The sequence below is a fragment of the Typopeltis vanoorti genome, chromosome 12 (assembly GCF_054136105.1).
Source record: "Typopeltis vanoorti isolate ZY-2024b chromosome 12, IOZ_Tvanoo_1.0, whole genome shotgun sequence".
In the NCBI taxonomy this organism is placed as follows: domain Eukaryota; kingdom Metazoa; phylum Arthropoda; class Arachnida; order Uropygi; family Thelyphonidae; genus Typopeltis; species Typopeltis vanoorti.
In genome coordinates this window covers 96052839-96075488 of record NC_143560.1, presented here as the reverse complement: position 1 = coordinate 96075488, position 22650 = coordinate 96052839, and the positions used below count along the sequence as shown (strand labels likewise).

General features: G+C 38.7%; 1 protein-coding gene across 1 annotated transcript in view; it reads left to right on the top strand.

Moving 5' to 3' along the window:
• The window catches only part of LOC150101028 (uncharacterized), a 159174-nt gene that overhangs the window by 135186 nt on the left and 1338 nt on the right, over window positions 1-22650 (top strand). The window contains exon 8 of the mRNA XM_090402151.1: window positions 9072-9147. Coding sequence (XP_090258277.1) covers window positions 9072-9147 — 76 coding nt within the window. The remainder of the gene's footprint in view (window positions 1-9071; window positions 9148-22650) is intronic.

The following is a 22650-nucleotide window of genomic DNA, read 5'->3' as shown; positions in this document are numbered from 1 at the left end:
AAACTGGGTTGGGTGAGTATGTTCTAGTTATTTCTTTAATTATTTCATAAATGGTCTTGGAGTCATGTTTTTTGTTTGCTTAACACATTCCTGCTTTTCTTATAAATATGTGGTTTTTGCTAATCTGAATTTTTGTCAATTTCTTTTTACAGATTTTTGTATAGTATTCTGTTTTCTTTGTTATCTTCTTTCTGAAAGCTTAATTTTTGATGTTCTCTTTCTTTCCCAAGACCCCAAATTAATGTTTGGAGTCAAACATTGATCTAGGAGGTCCTTTTGTCATACCATGGCTTAAACACGCTCAAATTCTCTGCAGACACCACACTCTGAGGCAAGGCATTCCAATCATTCACAACTCTGCATGCAAAAAAACCTGCTTCTCACTCCCCCCTGCTCACACCCTCCTTATACAGCTTCAAGGGATCACCCTGATCTCCAACCATTTTCTGTAATTAAATTTTTTAAAACCTCTTCAGTATTGATCCTATAACAAACCCTTATTAGCTTGTAGGTTTCTATCATATCACCCCTCTTTCTCCTATCCACTAGACTGTAAATTGCATCTTCTCAACCTTTCCTCATATTCGACATTCTAGAGATCAGAAACTACCTTGATCAGTAACTTCTGGACCCTTTCCAACATCTCTTTGTCCGGGGAGTGACAGGGAGAATAAAATGGGGGGAGGAGTGTTATTATTATTATTATTACCCCAAGACCTCATGAGTCAAAGATGTTATTGATGATAGCTTATGAGCTAAAGCCAAGGAGAATAGAAGTGGAACTGCAGGATAGAGAAAAGCGCACATTTGAGGCTATTTGGTGTGAGATTGAAACTTGTAGAACAAAATATACAGTTGGGTGCTGCTATAGACCAGGTGATGGAATAGATGGTGGAGATAGTATACATAAGCAAATAGAAGAAATGAGTGGAAGGAGGGTAATTATTATGGAGATTTCAACTATGGTAACATTGATTGGAAGGAGGGTAATTATTATGGGAGATTTCAACTATGGTAACATTGATTGAAAGAAGGAAAGGACACATTGGAGGAAGGAACTGGATTTTATGCGGTTATTAAGAGATAACTATCTGCGACAGCATGTAATGGAAAATACTAGGGGTCAGAGAGTGCTTGACCTAGTAATTGCATCTCAGAATTTGGCTGTAACGAATCTGACCACATTGCCACCAATTGGTGAGAGTGATCATAGGGTCATGACTTGGGAGGTGGCTAAAGGTGTGGAATTTACAGTTAAGACAGGGTACATGTGGAATTATCGGGCTGGTAAGTATGACAAGCTTAAGAGTTTGATTGGTTCAGTGCCATGGCATGTAAAACTGCAAGGGCTAGATGTTGATAGTGCATGGGAGGCGGTTAAGAAGTGTTTGCATGAGGCAATGGCTGACTGTATACCTAGAGTCCAAATAATAAATCAAGTAGGGGTTAAATGGATGAATAACACCATTAAGCTTGAGCTGCAAAAAAAAAGAAACAACTATGGAGGGAATTTAAGGAGAAAGGTGACCTGCAGGCACATGAACGGTATAAAGTGCAGGAAAAAGGGTAACGAGTGTGGTAAGAAAAGCAAAAATGGATTATGAAAGAACATTAGCCATGCAGGCTAAAGAGAATCCCAAACAGGTTTTTCGATATATTGCAAGTAAAAGAAAAAATGTATATGGCAGAATGATTTTAAAGAGTGCCGATGGTAGGGAGGTAACCGAATCAGTTGATATAGTTGAATTACAGAGCTGCAAAAAAAAGAAACAACTATGGAGGGAATTTAAGGAGAAAGGTGACCTGCAGGCACATGAACGGTATAAAGAGCAGGAAAAAGGGTAACGAGTGTGGTAAGAAAAGCAAAAACGGATTATGAAAGAACATTAGCCATGCAGGCTAAAGAGAATCCCAAACAGGTTTTTCGATATATTGCAAGTAAAAGAAAAAATGTATATGGCAGAATGATTTTAAAGAGTGCCGATGGTAGGGAGGTAACCGAATCAGTTGATATAGTTGAATTACAGAGTGAGTACTTTGCAAGAGTATATCATCCAGGTGGTGACATTGCAGGAATGAATGAACCAATAGATTATATGGGAATTGTGGTGAATGAAGTGGAAGTGAGTAGTCTATTACAAAACCTCAATGTCAATACATCTGTGGGATTGGATGGTATACCAGCTTGTGTCGTATGTGAAGCAGCTGAAGAATTGTCAGTGCCCTTGACCATTTTGTTTAATTTGAGTCTCGGGTCTGGGTTAGTCCCGAAGGGGTGGAAAGAGGGGAAAATAGTTCCACTTCATAATGGAGGTTCCAAGACTGCTGTTGTAAATTACCGACTGATTAGCATATCAGGAATCATTATCAAGGTCTTGGAGAAAATAGTCAAGAGAAAAATACAGGATTGGATAGATGAAAATGGGATACTGTATTTTGGTCAACATCGTTTTGTGAAGGGTAGATCATGCCTCAGTAACTTGCTCAAGTTTTATAACACAGTGACCTCTGAACTGGATAAAGGTAATGGGTTTACAGTGATTCTACTGGACCTTGCTAAGGCCTTTGACAGGATACCACATGGAATTCTAATCAGTAAACTGCAGCATGTGGGGATGGATATAGGGTTGGTGAGATGGATATGAGGGTGGTTGATGGAGAGATATCAGAGAGTGGTTTATTCAGGAGTAGAGTCCAAAGGACGGCCTGTGACTAGTGGTGTGCCGCAGGGTTCTATTCTTGGACCACTACTTTTCAATTCGTTCATTAACGATATAGGAAAGGATCTGACAGGAAGTGTTCACTTGTTTGCTGATGATGCAAAGTTGGGTAGAGCAATAGTGAATGCACAGGATGTCAAAATGTTACAGGATGATTTGGATAGTTTGGAGGACTGGGCTAAGGAAAATGGATGTCAATTTAATGTGGTAAAGTGTAAGGTTATGCATTTTGGGGTGAAAAGATTAGCAGCAGTATATCACAATGGTGGAACTGTACTCCAGGAGATTGATGAGGCCAGAGATTTGGGAGTATTGGTGGATAGGGAGTTGAAGTTTAGGCGGCACATCGCAAAAGTGGCTAAATCAGCTCATCAAATCACTTGGTTACTGAAGAATACCTTAACAAGCAAGTTATTGTTCCTCTGTATCGAGTCTTTATAAGACCCCATCTTGACTAATGTGCCCAGTTTCTTCTTGATGGGGAGGAGGTAGAGAGGATCCAGAGGCAAGTGACCAAGATGATAGCAGGTCTATGGAATGAACCTTATGAGAACAGGTTGAAGATTTGTGGGTTGCAAAAATTGGTTGATAGGCGGAAAAGGGGTGATATGATTGAGACATTCAAATTACTGAAGGGTTTCTATAAGATTAATTCAGAATATATTTTTGAGAATAGGACTGGTGGTGGGAGGACTAGGGGCCATCCATGGAAGCTTGGCAAGAATGTGGTTAGGGTGTTAGAGCTAGGTTTTTTACTTGGAGAGTGGTGAATGAGTGGAATAAGCTGCCAGAGTATGTTGTGGGTGCCATGACTGTGAATGAGTTCAAGGTGAAGTATGATAGATACTGTGTGAATGTCAAATAGTTGTTCTTGACATGATGTTATGGCCTCCCTCAATGAGTCTGTCGACTCCTTGGAGTTACCTGTAATAATAATAATATTCATCTTAGAACCTTCTTCAAATGCCACTGTTTTCTCTTGATCCCAGGTTATCCCCTTCCCTTTTTGCTTACAGACATTCACATCCTCTTGGAGCATCAACCTTTCTCATGCCATGTTCACCTGTCCACCCTGAGCCTCCCAGTTTCCCTATCTCTCTTGCATGCCTGTTCCCTCATTCTCTATACTCATGCCACTCACTTCTTCATTCATAACCACCTCTTCAGTCTCTCCTGTCTTACTCTCCCATTCTTCCACATCACCACTTGATCAGATTCATTCTCTGCACTCACTTCTCTACCTTCCATCAGCAGTCTTTCCAAATGACTCATACCAAAACCATTTAAATGCAGTCCATCACTCTCACCTAGTTCTCTTCATCCTTCTTTGTCCAGCCTGGTTGGCGAAGTGGTTAGCATATACACTCTCCAGCCAAAAGGCTGTGGGTTGAAATCCCACCATGGCTATGGATGTTTGTGATTGTCTGTGTAAATACTAGTAGTGGAGACAGAGAGTTGTAGAGTAGATGCCCTGCCTCGACGAGTCTTTAGACTCCTTTGAGCTTTCACGTAATAATAATTCTTTAATAATATTATTATTATTATTATTACTACGGGCAGCTCCAAGGAGTCCTTAGACTCATCGAGGGAGGCCCAACATCATGTCAAGAACAACTATTCAACATTCACACAGTATCTATCATACTTCACCTTGAACTCATTTACAGTCATGGCACCCACAACAGACTCTGGCAACTTATTCCACTCATTTACCGCTCTCCAAGTAAAAAACTTAGCTCTAACATCCTTGCTAACCACATTCTTGCCAAGCTTCCATGGATGGCCCCTAGTCCTCCCACCACCAGTCCTATTCTCAAAAATATCTTCTGAATTAATCTTATAGAAACCCCTTCAGTAATTTGAATGTCTCAATCATATCATCCCTTTTTCGCCTATCAACCAATTTCTGCAGAAATTGGTTGATAAGCGAAAAAGTCAAGACCCTATGATCACTCTCACCAATTGGTAGCAAAGTGGTCATATTCGTTATAGTCAAATCCTCAGATGCAATTACTAGGTCAAGCACTCTCTGATCCCTAGTATTTTACATTACATGCTGTTGCAGTTAGTTATCTCTTAATAACTGCATAAAATCCAATTCCTTCCGCCCACGTGTTCTCTCCTCTCTCCGATCAATGCTACCATAGTTGAAATCTCCCATAATAATTACCCTCCTTCCACTCATTTCTTCTATTTGCTTATGCATACTATCTCCACCATCTTTTCCATCACCTGGTCTATAAAAAATAAAAAAAAAATTTTAGCCTATTTTTTTCTACCCACTACCAGGTGAAGGCCTCTCCCATTGTGGGAGGTTTGGTGTCTACTGCTCCCATGGTGACCCAGTCCATATTGGGAGAGGAGATAACAAACATCCATGCCTACTTGGGATTCGAACCCACAGCCTCTTGGCTGGGAAGCGGATATGCTAACCACTCGGCCAGCGAGGCCAGCTACCTGGTCTATAGCAGCACCGAATTGTATATTTTGTTCTGCTAGCCTCTATCTCACACCAAATGGCCTCACATGTGCTCTTTTCTCTATCCTGCAATTCAACTTCTATTCTCCTTGGCTGCAGCTCATCAGCTATCATCATAATATCTTTCCCTTTTTTTTTCCGAGACTCTGAAACTATCTAGAGCAAGATTATTTAAGTTTTCTTCCAATGCTCTCTTGTAATTCGATCTGGTTAGTCTATCTTTGAGTTTTGATATGTCTAATTTCCATTGTTTTAGACATTTGTTCAATTCCTTTTAAGACTGATTTTCAGTTTGGCTGATAGTAGTTCACTTTCTGTGTCCATGTCAATCTTTTTTAATGTTTTGACATTTTGGAATGAATATTTCCATTTTTGTTGATGATTATATAGTCTATACAGTTTTTAATTTCATTCTTTGGTCCTCCCCTCTCTCATTCATATCTCCATGTCGAAATTTTCCCATTACTTTTGCTTTATCTTCAGAGCATTGACCAATGTTTGCATTAAAATTTCCCATAATAATCATAATATCTGGTTAGCCAGTTTGCCACTCTTCTGATGCATATGCTACTCATTGTGGAGCATAGACCCAAGGGAAGTAGTCTCCCACTGTTTTCAAGTAGGCTGTCCCTAACCTGGAGTACAGATGCCTTTTTGAAGTTGCCCCTGATGGGGGACAGACACTGCATTCACAAGTAATCCTTAGCTTGGGCCCAATCTGGGTACTGACAGTTGGAACCACCTGAGCCCAAGTATTTTATAGAGGTATGCTTTCTTTAGAAGATGTAGAGGAACCAGAAACCAAATAGCAAACATGAGCTGGATTATGGAAAGAACAAGAGAATTTCAGAAGGAAGTATTCATTTGTTTTATTGATTATAAGAAAGCTTTTAATTGCTTGGATCACAACAATCTGTTGTGATCCAATGGACATACCTGAACATCTAATTCTCTTGATAAGCAAGCTGTATAACAGGAAACCTCATTAAAACAGTCTTTGGAGAAACAGACAGTGTTCAAGTGGAAAAAGTGGTGCAGTAGGGTTGTATACTATTGCCCTACCTTTTTAATATTTATAGTGAATATATTATGAGATTGGCTGATTTATACAAAGATTCACTGGAATTAAGATTGGTGGCAGAAAAATAAATAATTTAAGATATGCAGTTGATACAACCTCATAGCAGAAACTAAGGAAGATCTGGAGCAGTTGATTTGATTAGTTAAGACAGAAAGTAACAAAGCCAAGCTTAATTTGAACATCAGCAAAACAAAAATTATGGCTTCTAGCAATTTAAATGAATTTATAACAGAGAGATAAAACAGAAATCATTGAAAGTTATGATTTACTGGGGTTGAGAATTGGAAATGATGGTAAATGTGAAGATGAAATTAAAAGGATATTCATAGGAAAAAAAAGCGATGTTAAACCTGACAAAAATTATGAAAAATAGAGGTGTGAGTAAGGCCACGAAATTTAGAATTATGAAAGCAATGGTATTTCCAGTAGTAATGTATGGACGTGAAAAAAACTGGATTATCAAGAAGAAAGACAGAAAGAGAATTCATTCATTTGAATTATGGGTGTGGAGGAGACTATTTAGAATCCCATGGATTGCAAGAATGACCAATAAGAAGGCTTTAGAGAATATAAAGGCAGCATACTTCTTGGAAGCAATGAATGCCAAACAGAAGTTGATGGACTTTGGTCATTTTATACAAACTGATGAATCATTGGAAAAGGCAGTTATGTTGGGGAAGATTGAGGGAATGAGAAGTGGAAGATTACAAAAGAGTTGGATGGACAACAAAAAATAACTTACCAACTTTAACTTACAATTACTTAAAGAAAGGACAAGAAGCCAAGTGGGATGGGGAACCTTTGTTCACAGGATCACCAAGAGATGAAAATGACTGGATGGCACATAACAAAAATCCTCATTTGAAGGCTCTTCTGCATCTATCATCATTTGACCTCCATGAAGTCAGACTCATTTCGGGAGGTACACACACTATTGCACACAATGCTCATCCAACCACTTGTTAAACTAACTAAACTATACTAACTATAACTATACCTAAACTACATTCACAATACCTCTTGTTCTGTTGCACCCTACTTCTGTTTCCTCATTCATTCTTCCTTTCGCTTCCACATTCTTGTGTTCTTTCACTCCCTCAGTTTTAGTAGCTTTTGTTTCATTTCCATTTCTTTTATTTATGCTATCTTTTATTTTTTCAGTCTGTTTCATATTCAAGAACTCATCTGTTAATAATATATAGCACTTCCTACAAATCCACACTTTCTCTCATCTCCTGTTCATTCTCTCCACAAACATATCTCTTACATTTCACCATGCTACATATTACATTCATGACATCAAATCGTTTTTGAAAAGTTATGTCGTTAATGGCACTCGATTTTTGCAGTACCACGAATCCATGATGATGATGATGATGATGATGATAATAATAAGAGTTTGACAACAATTAGTCAAACTGGAGATATCTTCTAGTGGATCTGAAATTGGAAAACTATTCTTTCCAGTGGGGAATTTTAATGAATAGCATATTTTTCCATTATGATAACTTTTTTTTATTTGAATTAGGAATCTATATTAATTAGAATATATTGAACTTATATTCTAATCATTGTACTTCACTGTTCTACTGCAAAATGTGTCAGAATGGCTCATTTAAGTAGCAGTATTTCCTAGATATCTACAGCTCAACTCCTGTTTATTTTTCTGGGAAATTCAACTGCAGATTAAACGTTAAAGATACCAAGCTATTTTAAATATAAACCTGGTTTTAATCCATTTCCCAAGTAAGCAAACAGACAAGTAAGTCAAGTTTGCACCTGCAAGTAGTGCAAGTCTTAGGCAACTCATGGTAAAGGTGGAATAAGCTCTGATCACTATTCTTCGTATTTACCCTTAATGCAAAGCACATCTCCTTGAGGATATGTATGATGCTATGCATTAAAGGCAAGGGGGGGGGGGCACTACCCAGACCAGTTTTGACCTTTATTGAGGTCTCATCAGCGGGAGCCAGGCTTAGAAATACCAAGGTTTTAGTAATACAGAGCTTATAAGTATTTTACCAAAACAAGTTATCATAAGGTGCTTTTGACCTTATTAAATAAAAATCTCCAGATGAGAGATAGATGTTGAAAGTTTTTTACCTTGGGTTTAATATACGTTAAAGATACCAAGCTATTTTAAATATAAACCTGGTTTTAATCCATTTCCCAAATAACATCTCCTCAAGGAGATAGGAGATGTGCTTTGCATTAAGGGTAAATATGAAGAATAGTGATCAGAGCTTATTCAACCTTTACCACGAGTTGCATAAGACTTGCACTACGTGTGGGGTCACCCAGACTTGCACTATTTACAGGTGCAAACTTAACTTACTTGTCTGTTTGCTTACTTGGGAAACGGATTAAAACCAGGTTTATATTTAAAATAGCTTGGTATCTTTAACGTATATTATACCCAAGGTAAAAAACTTTCATCAACTGTAGATGTTTAAAAAATTCTGTATGTTCCAGAATTCACAGTATCATTCCTTTTTTCAGTTTTCTAGGATAACTTTTTTATGACAAATTTTTGCAAGTGTTGGCAATCACTGTGACTACTGCCCTATCTGCATTTTTTATACAGAACAAAGGTTTATTTACATAAGTCTGTTATCACTATCAGAATATATCATTATAGAAATGATATGCTGGAATTTTTGATGACACTGACAAATTTCAGATCATTATAATTGAGTGACTGTAAGTAGATGATTTTCAAAGTAAAACAGTGTTCTAGTTTTGTATATAAAACTATCTTGTTTTAGTTATGGTATATTTGTTTTCTTCACAGCATGGTTGCTGCTCTGGGTCTAATGGAAAATAGTGCAGTTATAATTGTAGCTGCTATGCTGATATCTCCAATCATGGTAAGTTTATCTATACAGACTAGTTGGAGTTTTGACCGTTGATTTTAAAAGTGTTATTTACAGGAATATTTATATTGGACACATACATGATATTTTTAGAAAGTAATAACTTAACCTACCTACTGGCAAGGTGGATGAAATAGTGAGACCAAATTGCACTTCTTATCCATGTTATTCAATGGGTGTTACAGAATCATATCCAGATTTAGTTGGATATCTATAGACATCATGGCTGGTTGGGGTGTTAATTCATGATACTATAATAAGACAAAACATCATCTGTTCTCAATCCACTGCTGGATGAAGGTCTTTCCAAGATTTCTCCACTTGGTCGTCCTGGACTGCTTGTTGCTGTGCAACTCCGTATTTTTGGTCAGATTTTCTAGCTATGTTGCTCGCCCATTTTCATTTTAGGGTTTTCACACAGATAATGATGTCTTCCAGTCTTGTCATTCCTCTTATCCATGTATTCCGTTTCTTGTCCCTTCTAATTCCCATCATGCATCTCTCCATGCTTCTCTGAGTGGTCTCCAGCCTTTGGAGACCACTTTTTAGGGTTTTCACACAGATAATGATGTCTTCCAGTCTTGTCATTCCTCTTATCCATGTATTCCGTTTCTTGTCCCTTCTAATTCCCATCATGCATCTCTCCATGCTTCTCTGAGTGGTCTCCAGCCTTTGGATGTCTCTTTCTTGGTAAGGGTACAAGTCCCCGATCCATAGGTAAGAATCGGTAGGGTGCACTGATTAAACACCTTTCTCTTTAGACATAAGGGTAGGGTGCTCCCTAAGATATTGTTTTTTTTTATGAATTTATTAACTCTGCTGATATTGTCAGAAACATAGGCACTACAACCAAGTATATAGTAGAATGGTTCTAATTGTAATTGAGAAAAAGCAAAATTAAAGTCCTAGTAAGCATCCTCAATAAGCATTGCTGCATTAACTTATCTAAAAGACCACCTTTTGTCCTGTCCAGCTTTCAAGTTACCTCTATCTCCAGTGAGGGGGGGGGGGCTTTTGCTATAGCTTGAGTTTTTGCTTTTATTTTTTGCTACAATTTAATTGTTCAACTATCTATCTGGTTCCAGCACCCACATTTATGAATGGTACTTTGTGTTTTAAAGATGCTGATTTGAATCCAGCAAAATATCAGCACCCTTAATAAAGTCTTTCGTTTATTTTGCTTATTAAGATGTGTTTCTCTGTGTGATTCTCTTCTACTAAAGGTTGGAAATGTATAGTACATTAGAACTGTGGGTGGGCTGTGCTTTAGATTATCCAAGAAACCTATTTAGAGATAAAACCTGGAACTTTTTTCAAGCTGGCTGGAGAGTGAAAATGCTATCACCTAAGGCTTTCTACATGTCTGGGCTGATCATAGCTACAGGAGGGAAAAGAAATAGTAAATGGTGTTATAGGATGACCTAAAATATGGTACATGAAGTGATGCAATTCATAGGCGATTCATCTAAGTCATAGTCAATATGTCTTATTACTGACTATAGTGTATAATATTTTTTCATGCAGCAAATGTTGTTATTCAGTCTTTTTTTTTATGTGCTATTCAATTTTAGATAAAATATTGTGGCTATTAATAATAATTACTACCAAGTTTCTGTTAAAAAAAAATAGAAAAAATCTTATTTGCAATGAAGTGCAGTTTCGGTTTGCTGGTTAGATCTCGAACAATTTTTACCAATTACTAATAAGAATAATTATTTTGTGATTAGAAAGAAATAACAAAGAAACCATGGAAAAAATGGAAAGTAGCTAGAATAAAGAACTGGAATGTCTGGCAGGGGCAAGGGGGTGCTTAAGGGTCAAAGCTGTATAACTGAGAGGAGACCTCCACATAGCCTTTAAAGGAATGCAGAGAACCGACCAGGGCTTCTGACCTAATGTCCAATCCTCACCTTCTCGTGGTGCACCCTGTTGGGTATCTACTTTGATACTGAACGAACGAGGATGGGCTGGCAATTTGGGATTTAGCCGACCAAATTGTATTCTTATTGGTTAAACCAAAATAAAAAATGATGGTACAACATGACGAAATTTCATGCCGGCTGGGGCGTCGCCCGGTTAAACAAGGCCCCCGTTGTTTTCGCCAGGGAACCAGGGCGAACAGCGAAAAGTCAGCTACTGGAACAAATCTGAAAACAAACCCCAACTCAACATCACCAGAGTTAAAGATCGGTACTATCAACGTAAGAAGCCTGAATGGCAAAGAAATGGAGCTAGCTGAGGAATTAGATAAGTACCAGATCGACATAATAGGGGTGACTGAAACAAAAAAGACCAAAACTGGTGAGATCTTTCTGAGCAATAAATACAAAATGTTATATTCAGGCAATAACAATCAAGGAAAAGAAGGAGTAGCCATAGTATTCAACACAAAATACGAGGCTAATCTTCATGAATGGCAGTCAGTCTCAAGTAGAGTAATGTGGGCAAATATGAGAATGGGGAACTGGACAATGAGACTTATTTGTGCCTATGGTCCCACAGAAGGTTCTACTAAGGTAGAAGTGGAGGAATTTTTTGAGGCTTTAGAAAAAGCAACTGACACAATGAAAAAGGAAAAGTTGGTCCTTGTTGGGGATCTAAATAGTAGAGTAGGAAATGATTGTGAGACATACAAAAATATTTTGGGAAAATTTGGAGAAAAGAGCAAAGCTAATAATAATGGGAAATATCTGTTGGATTTCTGCTCAGGACATGGACTGGTTATTACTAACACCATGTTCCAACATAAAAATGTGCACAAATTCACATGGAGAGAAGAGGCTAGGAATAAGAAAAGTCTCATTGACTATGTTATTGTTGATAGTGATGTTTTCTCCCTGGTGCAGGACACCAGAGTGTACAGAGGATTTGAAATTGGAAGTGATCACTATTTAGTCTTGAGCAGGATAAAATTGAATTTCATATTGAAAAGAATAACATGTAAGAAAGTTTTAAAGCGAATAAAAGTTGAGCAGCTCTCAGATGTAAACTGTAGACTAAAATACAGAAAGATTATTGAAAAGAAAATGAAAGAGTTTGAGAACAGGAATCAAACCTTGGAGATTCAGTGGCAAACTCTGAAGGAAACATTGATTGATTCTGCCAGAGAGGCATGTGGTGAGGTTGTGTGCAAAGATAAAAAAATCAGAACTCCCTGGTGGACACAGGAAGTTAAAGAGGCAGTGAAGGAAAAGAAGAAAGCATATCAAAAGTTCCTAGCAAATAAGTCAGCTTTTACTCTTACAGAATACAGAGACAAATGTAAGAAAGCTAAACAGTGTGTAAAACTAGCTAAACAAAAGTCATGGGAGGACTTTGGCAAGAATATAGAAAATAAATATCAAGAAGGTGGCAAAATATTCTGGAGGTTGTTGAAGAAGCTTAGGAATGGAGGAAAGAGTGCTGTAAAAGGAATTAGAGATGATAAAGGTGAAATGAAAACAGGAGAAAAAGATATCCTTGAAGTATGGAGTAATTACTTTGAAAAACTGCTAAATGAAACAAGCAGTGATGATAGCACAGTGGTAAAAAACACTGACCAGGCATGCAGTCAGGAATACATATCCATACTTGAAGTAGAAAAAGCCATCAAAGGCTTGAAATGTGGAAAGGCAGCAGGAGTAGATGATATTCGACCAGAAATGCTGAAGTATGGTGGTATAAGAGTCTTACAGTGGCTGCACTGCATAGTTCAGAAAGCCTGGACAGAGGGACGAATTCCCGATGATTGGAGTAGAGCTCTCATAGTACCCATATATAAAAAGGGAAATAAAACTGAATGTGAGAATTACAGAGGTATTTCCCTACTGAGTGTTCCTGGCAAGATCTATGCAAGTATACTTGAGAAACGGTTGAGAAGAATTGTGGAAGAAAAGCTTGGTGAAGAACAAGCTGGATTCAGGCCAAATAGAGGCTGTCAGGATCAGATCTTCACTTTACGACAAATAGTCGAGAAAGCATGGGAATATAACAAAGATCTGTATTTAAGTTTTGTCGATTTGGAAAAGGCATATGACAAGGTGCCAAGAGAGAAGCTATTCAATACGCTGCAGTTATATGGTGTCAATGGAGCATTATATCAAGCAATACTTAGTCTTTATTTGAGTTGTGAGTCAGCAGTTAGAATTGAAGGAAGTACAGGAAGATGGTTTAATGTTAAATCTGGTGTGAGACAAGGATGTACATTATCCCCTCTGTTATTCATTATCTATATGGATCACATTATGAAGGAATGTGGTATTAAACCTGATATCAAAATTGGAGATGTTAATGTCAGCTCTTTGCTTTATGCGGATGATGTTATACTTCTAAATAAATCCACTACAAGTCTGCAAGATTCTCTGACTAAATTGAATAGCTGTTGTAATAGATATGGTATGAAGGTCAGCAATAAAAAGACAAAGACAATGAAAATAGGCAGAATCATTGAAAATGTCAACTGTGTTGTGAATGGAGAACCTGTGGAACAAGTAAAACATTTCAGCTACTTAGGCACAATTTTTACTGAAGATGGTAAACTAAATATAGAAATAGACAACAGAATCAGCAAAGCTGGTATCGTGGGAAGTCAATTGAATAAATTCATATGGAATAAGAAAGAAATTAGTCGGAACACTAAATTAGCTGTATACAAGACTGTGTTCAAACCAATTTTAACTTATGGATCTGAGAGCTGGGTCGGAAGTAAAACACTTGACCAAAGACTAGAGACCGCAGATATGAGAGTCCTGAGAAAGATTAGAGGCATGAACAGATGGCATCAATGGCAATATCATATTAAAAATGAGGATATTAGAAAAGAACTTGACATTGTCAGCATCCAGGAATGCGTTAGCAGAGCTAATCTCAGATGGTATGGTCACTTAAATAGAATGGGAGAGGAAAGATTAGCAAAACAAGTGTTCTCTGCCAGGTTGGCAGGGAAACGACCCAGAGGAAGACCAAGATATAGGTGGATTGATACGGTACAAAGTGCCTTAGGCGATAGAAATATAAGATCTGATAATGTTGGAGTCTTGACAAGTAACAGACTGATTTGGAGGAAAATTGTAGATAGGAAGTTAGTAATGATGTAATTTTTTCATGTAGTACTGTCATATCCTGTACACCCCTTGAGGGTACATGGCAGGAATTTGATGATGATGATGATGATGTCTGGCAGGATCTTATAAATATTATATTAATGAATATTTTATGTTTTACTTATATGATTTTATTGAGTGTGAAAGTCAGAAACAGAAGTTAGTATAAACTCGAAGGAAAAGAAATACAAAGGATGTTATTATCATTACTGCACCTCCTTGGAGTCCTAAGATTCATTGTGGGAGACCCAAACTATCAACATAATATCTATCATACTTCTCCTTGAAATTATTAACAAACAAAGCACTCACAACTGAGTGAAGCAACCCATTCCATTCATTCACCACTCTCCAAGTGAAAACTTTTTCCTCGTGCCCTTGCTAACCATATTCTTACCCAACTCCAAGGGATGTTCTCTTGTTTTTTTCCCTCTAGCCAAGTGCTGAAACATTTCTCCTGCATCAGTCTTATAAAATTCTTTAAGTAACTTAAATGATTCTATCATATCCTGCCTTTTTTTTTTTTTTTTTGCCTATCAACCAACTTCTGTAATTCACAAACCCTCAATCTATCCTCATAGCCAGCATTTTGCAGACTACTCACCATCTTGGCCACTCGTCTATCCTGATCTGGATCTGAACCTGAGCACAGTAATCCGGATGTGGAAGTATCAAAGTTTTATAAAGTGGAATGATAACTCCCACATCTTTGTTTGTTAGTGTGTTCTTCATTAAACAATTAATCCTGTGAGCTACCCTGACAACTTTAGCAATATGACCTCTTAATAATAAATTACATGATAACCATAGTAGTTAACTTAAATGAAATGAAAGTAAAAATATTTTGTGCTGAAAATAACAGTACATCATCAGTGTGTAGAAACAAGCAAAGCAAAGAAACGGGAATACAAAGTACATACAGCAGTCGCTGGTTTATCAATTAAAAATTGTTGCTACGTGCTAGAAATTAATATCAATAAATAATATTGAATACTATTTTTAATGGTTACATAAGATAAGAATCTCCCGAACTTTTGAGAGAGTGAGAGAACCGTTCTGATTCAGATTTGGCCGATGTAAAAGGGCTTCGCAACTTTCTTTGAAAAGGCATTCATATTTAAACCTGCTTCTACGGAGAAGATGAGCTTCATCCTATTGGAGGTGGAGGAAATAAGAGATATTGGAGTGATAGTGGATAAGGATCTGAAATTTAGGGGACACATTGCCAAAACTGTGAGGACAACACAGACTTCTGGGAATGATGTGGAGGACACTGACTTGTAGAAGTAGGGAGATTCTTGTTCCGTATAAGGTTGTTCCATATTCCTGTATAAGGATTTGATTAGGCCACATGTGGACTACTGTGCACAGATTTGGTCACCTGGTTTTCAAAAGGATGAAGAGATGTTGGAAAGAATCCAGAGCCAATGACTAAGGTAGTTTCTGATCTCTGGAATGTCAAATATGAGGAAAGGTTGAGAAGATGCAATTTACAGAGTCTAGTGGATAAGAGGAAGAGGGGTGATATGATAGAAATCTACAAGTTAGTAAGGGATTGTTATATGATCTATGTTGGAGAGGTTTTACAGCAAACAGTGGGAGATCAGGAGAGAACCAGAGGTCATCCCTAGAAGCTGTATAAGGAGGGTGTGAGCAGGGGAGTGAGAAGCAGGTTTTTTGCATGCAGAGTTGTGAATTATTGGAATGCCATGCCTGAGAGTGTGGTGTCTTCAGAGAATTTGAGTGTGTTTAAAGTGTGATGAGCTATGTGTATAACAAAAGGACCTCCTAGATGAGGTCTTTTACTCCATGGAGTCTTGGATAATAATAATAATACTGTGTTTAGTTCCAATACTATGTTGTGCCAGACCAGACTTTACAGGTTTCATATATTCAATATAATATTGATGTTCATTAATTCTTTTTTCCACATTAGTGTTATATTGAATACATGAAACCTCAAAATTCTGGTCTGGCACAACATAGTATTGACACTAAACACAGTATCCAGTGGGATGAAGCTTATCTTCTCCATAGAAGCAGGTTTAAATATGAATGCCTTTTCAAAGAAAGTAATTTCTTTACATCAGATAAATCTGAATTTTATCAATCGTCTCTCTATCTCTTTCTCTCTCTCTCTGCCAAAAGTTTGGGAGATTCTTATCTTATGTAACCATCAAAAACAGTCTTTAATGATATTATTTATTGATATTAATTTCTAGCATGCAGCAACAGTTTTTAATTGGTAAACCATCGACTGCTGTATGTACCTTGTATTCCCATTTCTTTGATTTGCTTGTTTATACGCACTGATGATGTACTGTTATTTTCAGTATGAAATATTTGTACTTTCATTTCATTAAAGTTAATTACTGTAGTTATATTGTAATTTATTGTTTATAGTAACCACAGGCACCTTTTAAAGATTATGATCTCTTAACTTTAACTCTCTGTCTACTACTACTATTCCCAAATCCTTGGGAATAGTAGTAGTACATCATCAATTTACTGGAGTATACAGTTCCCTCAATGTGGTACACAGCTTGTAATCTTTGTATCCCAAAATGATGATGTACTACTACTATTCCCAAATCCTTGGGAATAGTAGTAGTACATCATCAATTTACTGGAGTATACAGTTCCCTCAATGCGGTACACAGCTTGTAATCTTTGTATCCCAAAATGTATAACTTGACACTTTTCCACATTAAATTGACATTCATTATGTTTTGCTCATACTGTCAGCCTATATAAATCATCCTGCAAGTTCTCTGCATCACCTTGATTAACTACACTGCTTAGAAAGAATTCAGTTGACACCCCCCATGGGCAAGGGGTATCATGCCATGCAATGAGTCATGTGTTTGTAGCTGGTATAAACTGAAGGAATATGATGCTCCCAAGTTAGCACAACTGTGTCCAGGTGAAATGAGTGAGAGAAAGGAACCGACACTGTGATAGGATGCCATAATGCAGGCCTATCTGTTTGGCAAATTGTTGACCAATTGGGCCATCCCAGGTCAACAGTCAGTGACACTATACTAAGATGGAAGTGCAGGGAGTCAGCTGCAAGTGCTACCCACAGTGGATGGCCCACGATACTCACCAAACATGACTGTAGAGTGCCATGAAGGATAATTTGTAAAAACTGCCATTCACTGCCCAACACATTGAATGTAGAGTTCTGTGCATTGACTGGAACACACTGCACAAAAATATTCACAACTGAACTCATAGTTTTCATGATAGGACTGCAATATGCAAGCCCTACATTACCCAAACCAACATGCAGCATCTTCAGTGGTGCAAGGAATGTGTACAGTGAGATGTAGGAAGCTTGGAAAGCTGTGATATGAAGCAACAAATCATACTACACTCTCTGAACAGATGGATAGCTGTCGATGTGGCAGATGCCCAGTGAACATCTCTTACCAGAGTGAGTAACCCAAGCTATGAAATTTGGAGATGCTAGTGTATGTTATGGTACTGTTTTTCCTAGTTTGGCGTTGGACTTCTGTTTGTGATGCAATGAACATTGAACTCCAAGAGAATTCTGGACAATGCAATGCTTCCTACTTTGTGGCATTTCTATAGAACTGACCATTATCTCTTTCAGCAAGACAATGTACTATGTCATAAGGCTGTTGCTGTAACTGTGTGGTTTGTGGACATGAACATCACCATATTTGACTGGCCTCCACAGAGCCCTAATCTCAACCCTATTGAACATCTGTGGGATGAACTGGAGCATTGGATGAGGTCAAGGGACATCCATCCCACAACAGTCCAGGACCTCATTACATGCGTACAGGAAGAATTGTCCAAAATTCCCATTGATAACTAATGTATGCTTGTGAAAAGTATGCCCCATGGGATTGCTGCAGTCATTGCAGCGAAAGGAGGTCCTACATCTTATTAAGGTGGACACCATGGCTGTTTGTTCCTCACACATCTGTTGACTTCTTTCCACACAGCGTATTACATTAAATGAAGGGGGATAAGAAAAATTACTTTTTATTAAACCTTATTTCTTTCCAGTTCTTTTTTTTTTATTAAGATTGCTTAATACAGATTCACCTAATAAAAAAAAAATTAAAAATGTTTATCTGAACGAAATTCATAAGATATACCACACATTCTCACTTTAAAATAAATTTTTAACTTTTAATACATTTAGTGGAATTTCAACTAATATTAGATTATTTGTATGGACATAAGTTTTTAAAACAATATTAAATTAAAATATTGTTGCAGTTATAAAGGAATTACTACTTTAACATTACCTGACTGAGAAAAAACTTAATTCTCTTAAATTGCACAGAATTTGAAAATCCGCTCATAGCATCTGTTCAAGATTGCATAACTCAGTCAAAAAGGGGGTTGTTAAATCTATTTCTGTCTTTTTCCACATATGGCCAAGATAATATCAGGAATATGAAAATAGATTATGAAGACACACCGAAGGAATGTGATCTACAAAGATGACCGAACATAATATTGTTGTCAGGATCATATAGAGTAGAAACATTTTCATAGAATATTTTCAAAGTTAGTAAAGAGTGAAAATAGGTTAAGAAGAAAGAAAATAATATATAATTATTAATACCAGATCTCTATGGATTCAAAAGACTCATCATGGGAGTTACACACAGTCACACACAATGCCCATCAAATGATGCTTTAAATGCATTCAATGCATCTACATTCACCACACTGTCAGGAAATACATTCCATTCACTAACCATTCTCTATGCAAAGAACCTGCTCCTTATGCTCCTGTTCTACCCACATCTCCTATTCTATGAAAAATTTCTTCCACATTAACCCAGTAACAATCCTTTAACAACTTAAATGTCTTGATCATATTTCCATACTTCCTTCCTAATATTCACAAAGCTTTGCAAACGGCATTTTTCTCAATCTGTCTTCATATCCCAAAGACCAGTTACAACCTTAGTCAGTGTTCTCTGGACCCTTTTCAATATATTCTCATTACTATGAAAACCAAGGAACCAAATCTATGCACAATAATCCATATGAGGTCAGATCAAGGCTTTATAAAATGGAACCAGAACCTCCTTATTTCTGCCCATCATTGCCATAATTTCATGGGAAGACTTCACAACTTGTGCAATGTGATCTCTAGACTTCAGATCCTTGTCTACTACCACTCCAAGGTCTCCTGTCTTTTCTAAGTCATACTAGAGTATCAATCAAGTGTATAGTTTGCACCCAATTGTTGCCTAACAAATTTCAGTACCTTACACTTTGCAATATTGAACTGATAGTTCCGTACTGTTGCCCACTCATACAATCTATTCAAATCCTCCTGCAAGGCCACAGCATCTGATTTATTCCTCGTCACTCAAAGGTGGATATCACCAGTTAAACCCATCTCAGTATCATTAATATACAAATTAAATGACAGTGGTCCAAAAATAGACCCCAGTGGCACACCACTAGTGACTTTCCTCTTCTGAAATACTGCAGCCCTATATATAACTTGCTGATACCTGGGGGGGGGGGGGGTGGGGGGGGGGGGGGGTGGGGGGGGGGGGGGGTGGGGGGGGGGGGGGGTGGGGGGGGGGGGGGGTGGGGGGGGGGGGGGGTGGGGGGGGGGGGGGGTGGGGGGGGGGGGGGGTGGGGGGGGGGGGGGGTGGGGGGGGGGGGGGGTGGGGGGGGGGGGGGGTGGGGGGGGGGGGGGGTGGGGGGGGGGGGGGGTGGGGGGGGGGGGGGGTGGGGGGGGGGGGGGGTGGGGGGGGGGGGGGGTGGGGGGGGGGGGGGGTGGGGGGGGGGGGGGGTGGGGGGGGGGGGGGGTGGGGGGGGGGGGGGGTGGGGGGGGGGGGGGGTGGGGGGGGGGGGGGGTGGGGGGGGGGGGGGGTGGGGGGGGGGGGGGGTGGGGGGGGGGGGGGGTGGGGGGGGGGGGGGGTGGGGGGGGGGGGGGGTGGGGGGGGGGGGGGGTGGGGGGGGGGGGGGGTGGGGGGGGGGGGGGGTGGGGGGGGGGGGGGGTGGGGGTTGTTGTTCTAACTATATTATTATTAATATCTAACCTCCATGGTGTCAAAGGACTCATCGTGGAAGGTCTATACTCTATGATACTAAAAGATCATTGAGCCATGCCTTGAATTCATTCACAGTTTCTGTGCTCACCATGCAAAGAACCTGCTTCACACTCCCCTGCTTACACCCTACTTATACAGCTTCCATGGATGGTTCCTAGTTTTTCTCTGCCTCCCTCTACTCTGTGAGATATCTTCTCCACATTAAACAACCCCCTCACCAACTTATGTCTCAATCATATCCCCCCTCTTTTTCTATTCACAATGCTCTGTAAGTTGCATTCCCTCAAACTCTCCTCATTTCTGACATTCAATAGACCTGACACTAACTTAGTAAAACTTCTCTGGACCTTCTCCAATCCCCATGCTCCCTCTGAAAACCGGATGACCAAATCTGTGTACAGTAGTCCATATGTGGCCTGATCAAAGCCTTATACAGGGGAACCATAACCTCTTTGCTTCTGCATGTCAATGTCCTCCTCCTCATTATTGCCATAATCTACTGGGATGTTCTTACAATTTTATCAATATGACCCCCAAACTTCAAGTCTCTTCAAAGTTGAAATTCAGGAGGGAATACTTCATTGATGAGATTTTACTCCATGAAAATGATGTGACTCTGAATCTCAGAATAGTGGTAGATATAGAATTTAAGTTCAGGGGCCACATTGCAAAGATGACTTGTCAGAACAACAAAGGATAATAGCAGTGCTGAGAAGAACACTTTACTGACATGTAAAAATATAAGGAAGTTATGGTGTTTCTTTATAAGAAGTTGAAAGTTTATTTTGCACTTGGTTAGACTATAATAAATTTAGTTTAATCCTTTATGCAAGTGCAAGCAAACAAAGTTTGCGCCTGAAAATATCTTCAGGACTGAGGTAAGGTAGTACAGCACCAGGCAACTCGTAGCAAAGGTGGCCAAGCTACCATCACTCCTATCTCAGTATCTTCCATAATGCAAAACACATCTCCTTGCGGATGTGTATAATGTTATGCATTAAGGGAAGGGCCACTACCCATGCCGGTTTGACTTTTTTCTGTAGGTGAAGCGGGCTCTAAAAATAAGATGATCCTGAAAGATCGCCCAACTCAGCATTGTTCCACTCAGTGACAGGCTCACCCTATCACCGAGAAGAACTTCTCTGCATTGGCTCTACCCAGTGGCAGGCTCACCTCACCATCAAGCAGAGCATAATCTCAGCGGTGGCCCCACTCGGAGACAGGCAAAAACCTACCTCCAAGCGGAGCCTCTCAAAGCCAGATCCACCCTCATTTGGGGGTCTCATCAGTGAGTTTGACCTTTATTGAGGTCTCGTCAGTGGGAGCCAGGCCCTGAAGTGGAGATACCAGGCAGAAGCAATGGAAAGGTCATCTTTACCTATAGGAGTTGCCATAAGGTGTGCCACCTTATTATTAAATTACTCTGGATTTAGAGAAAGATGTTGAAAGTTTATTTTGCACATGGTTAGACTATAATAAATTTAGTTTAATCCTTTATCCAAGTGTGAGCAAACAAAGTTTGCACCTGAAAATATCTTCAGGACTTGAGGTAAGGTAGTACAACACCAGGCAATTCGTAGCAAAGGTGGCCAAGCTACCAACACTTTCTTTATAAGAAGTTACAATCACATCTGTCCTTCCTCATACCCACTGTTCCACACATCTTGGTTATTTGCTTCTGTACCATTTCCTCATCCCTCTCTAGAATCTTGGAGATCACATAAAAGAGAATGTAGGACTCAAATCCTGGTGATGAATTATGACAGAGACATTACAAGCCTGTGACAAAAAAAAAAAATAAATAAATAAATTTAAAAAAAAAAAAGGTAGTGAGTGAAATCCTTGGAAGTTGAGAAATCTGATTAGCGATGACCTGAGGACTAAATTTTTCCTCTTGGCTAGTGATAAGTGAGTGGGTTGCTGGTGAAAATATGGTCTGTAAATTAATTTAGGAAGAGAATGATGTGATAGGTGCTGTCTAAGCAGAGCGAACCTCTTATGATGAGTCTTTGGCCTCCATGCTAGGTTTCATGTTATAATAATAAAAACAGTGTTTTTTTTTTTCACATTAGATGTTTAAAAACCATTGATTAGGATGTGCTTATTTTGTTTTTAAGTTTTATTAAAATTTTATCTCTTTTTTATTAAATATTTTCTATGTCAGAGAATTGCTAATTTTAAAGAAAATTAATAAATCCTTCAGAAATATGTTCCCCCAACCTGTTGTAATTTGTGAATATCCCCCCCCCCCATTTTATTTAAAACTATACTTTCATGGATCCCATTGAGAGAATCAGTTGTAAAAAAAAAAAAAAAAAGCACAAAGGCAAAAACAGATATAACATATAAATACA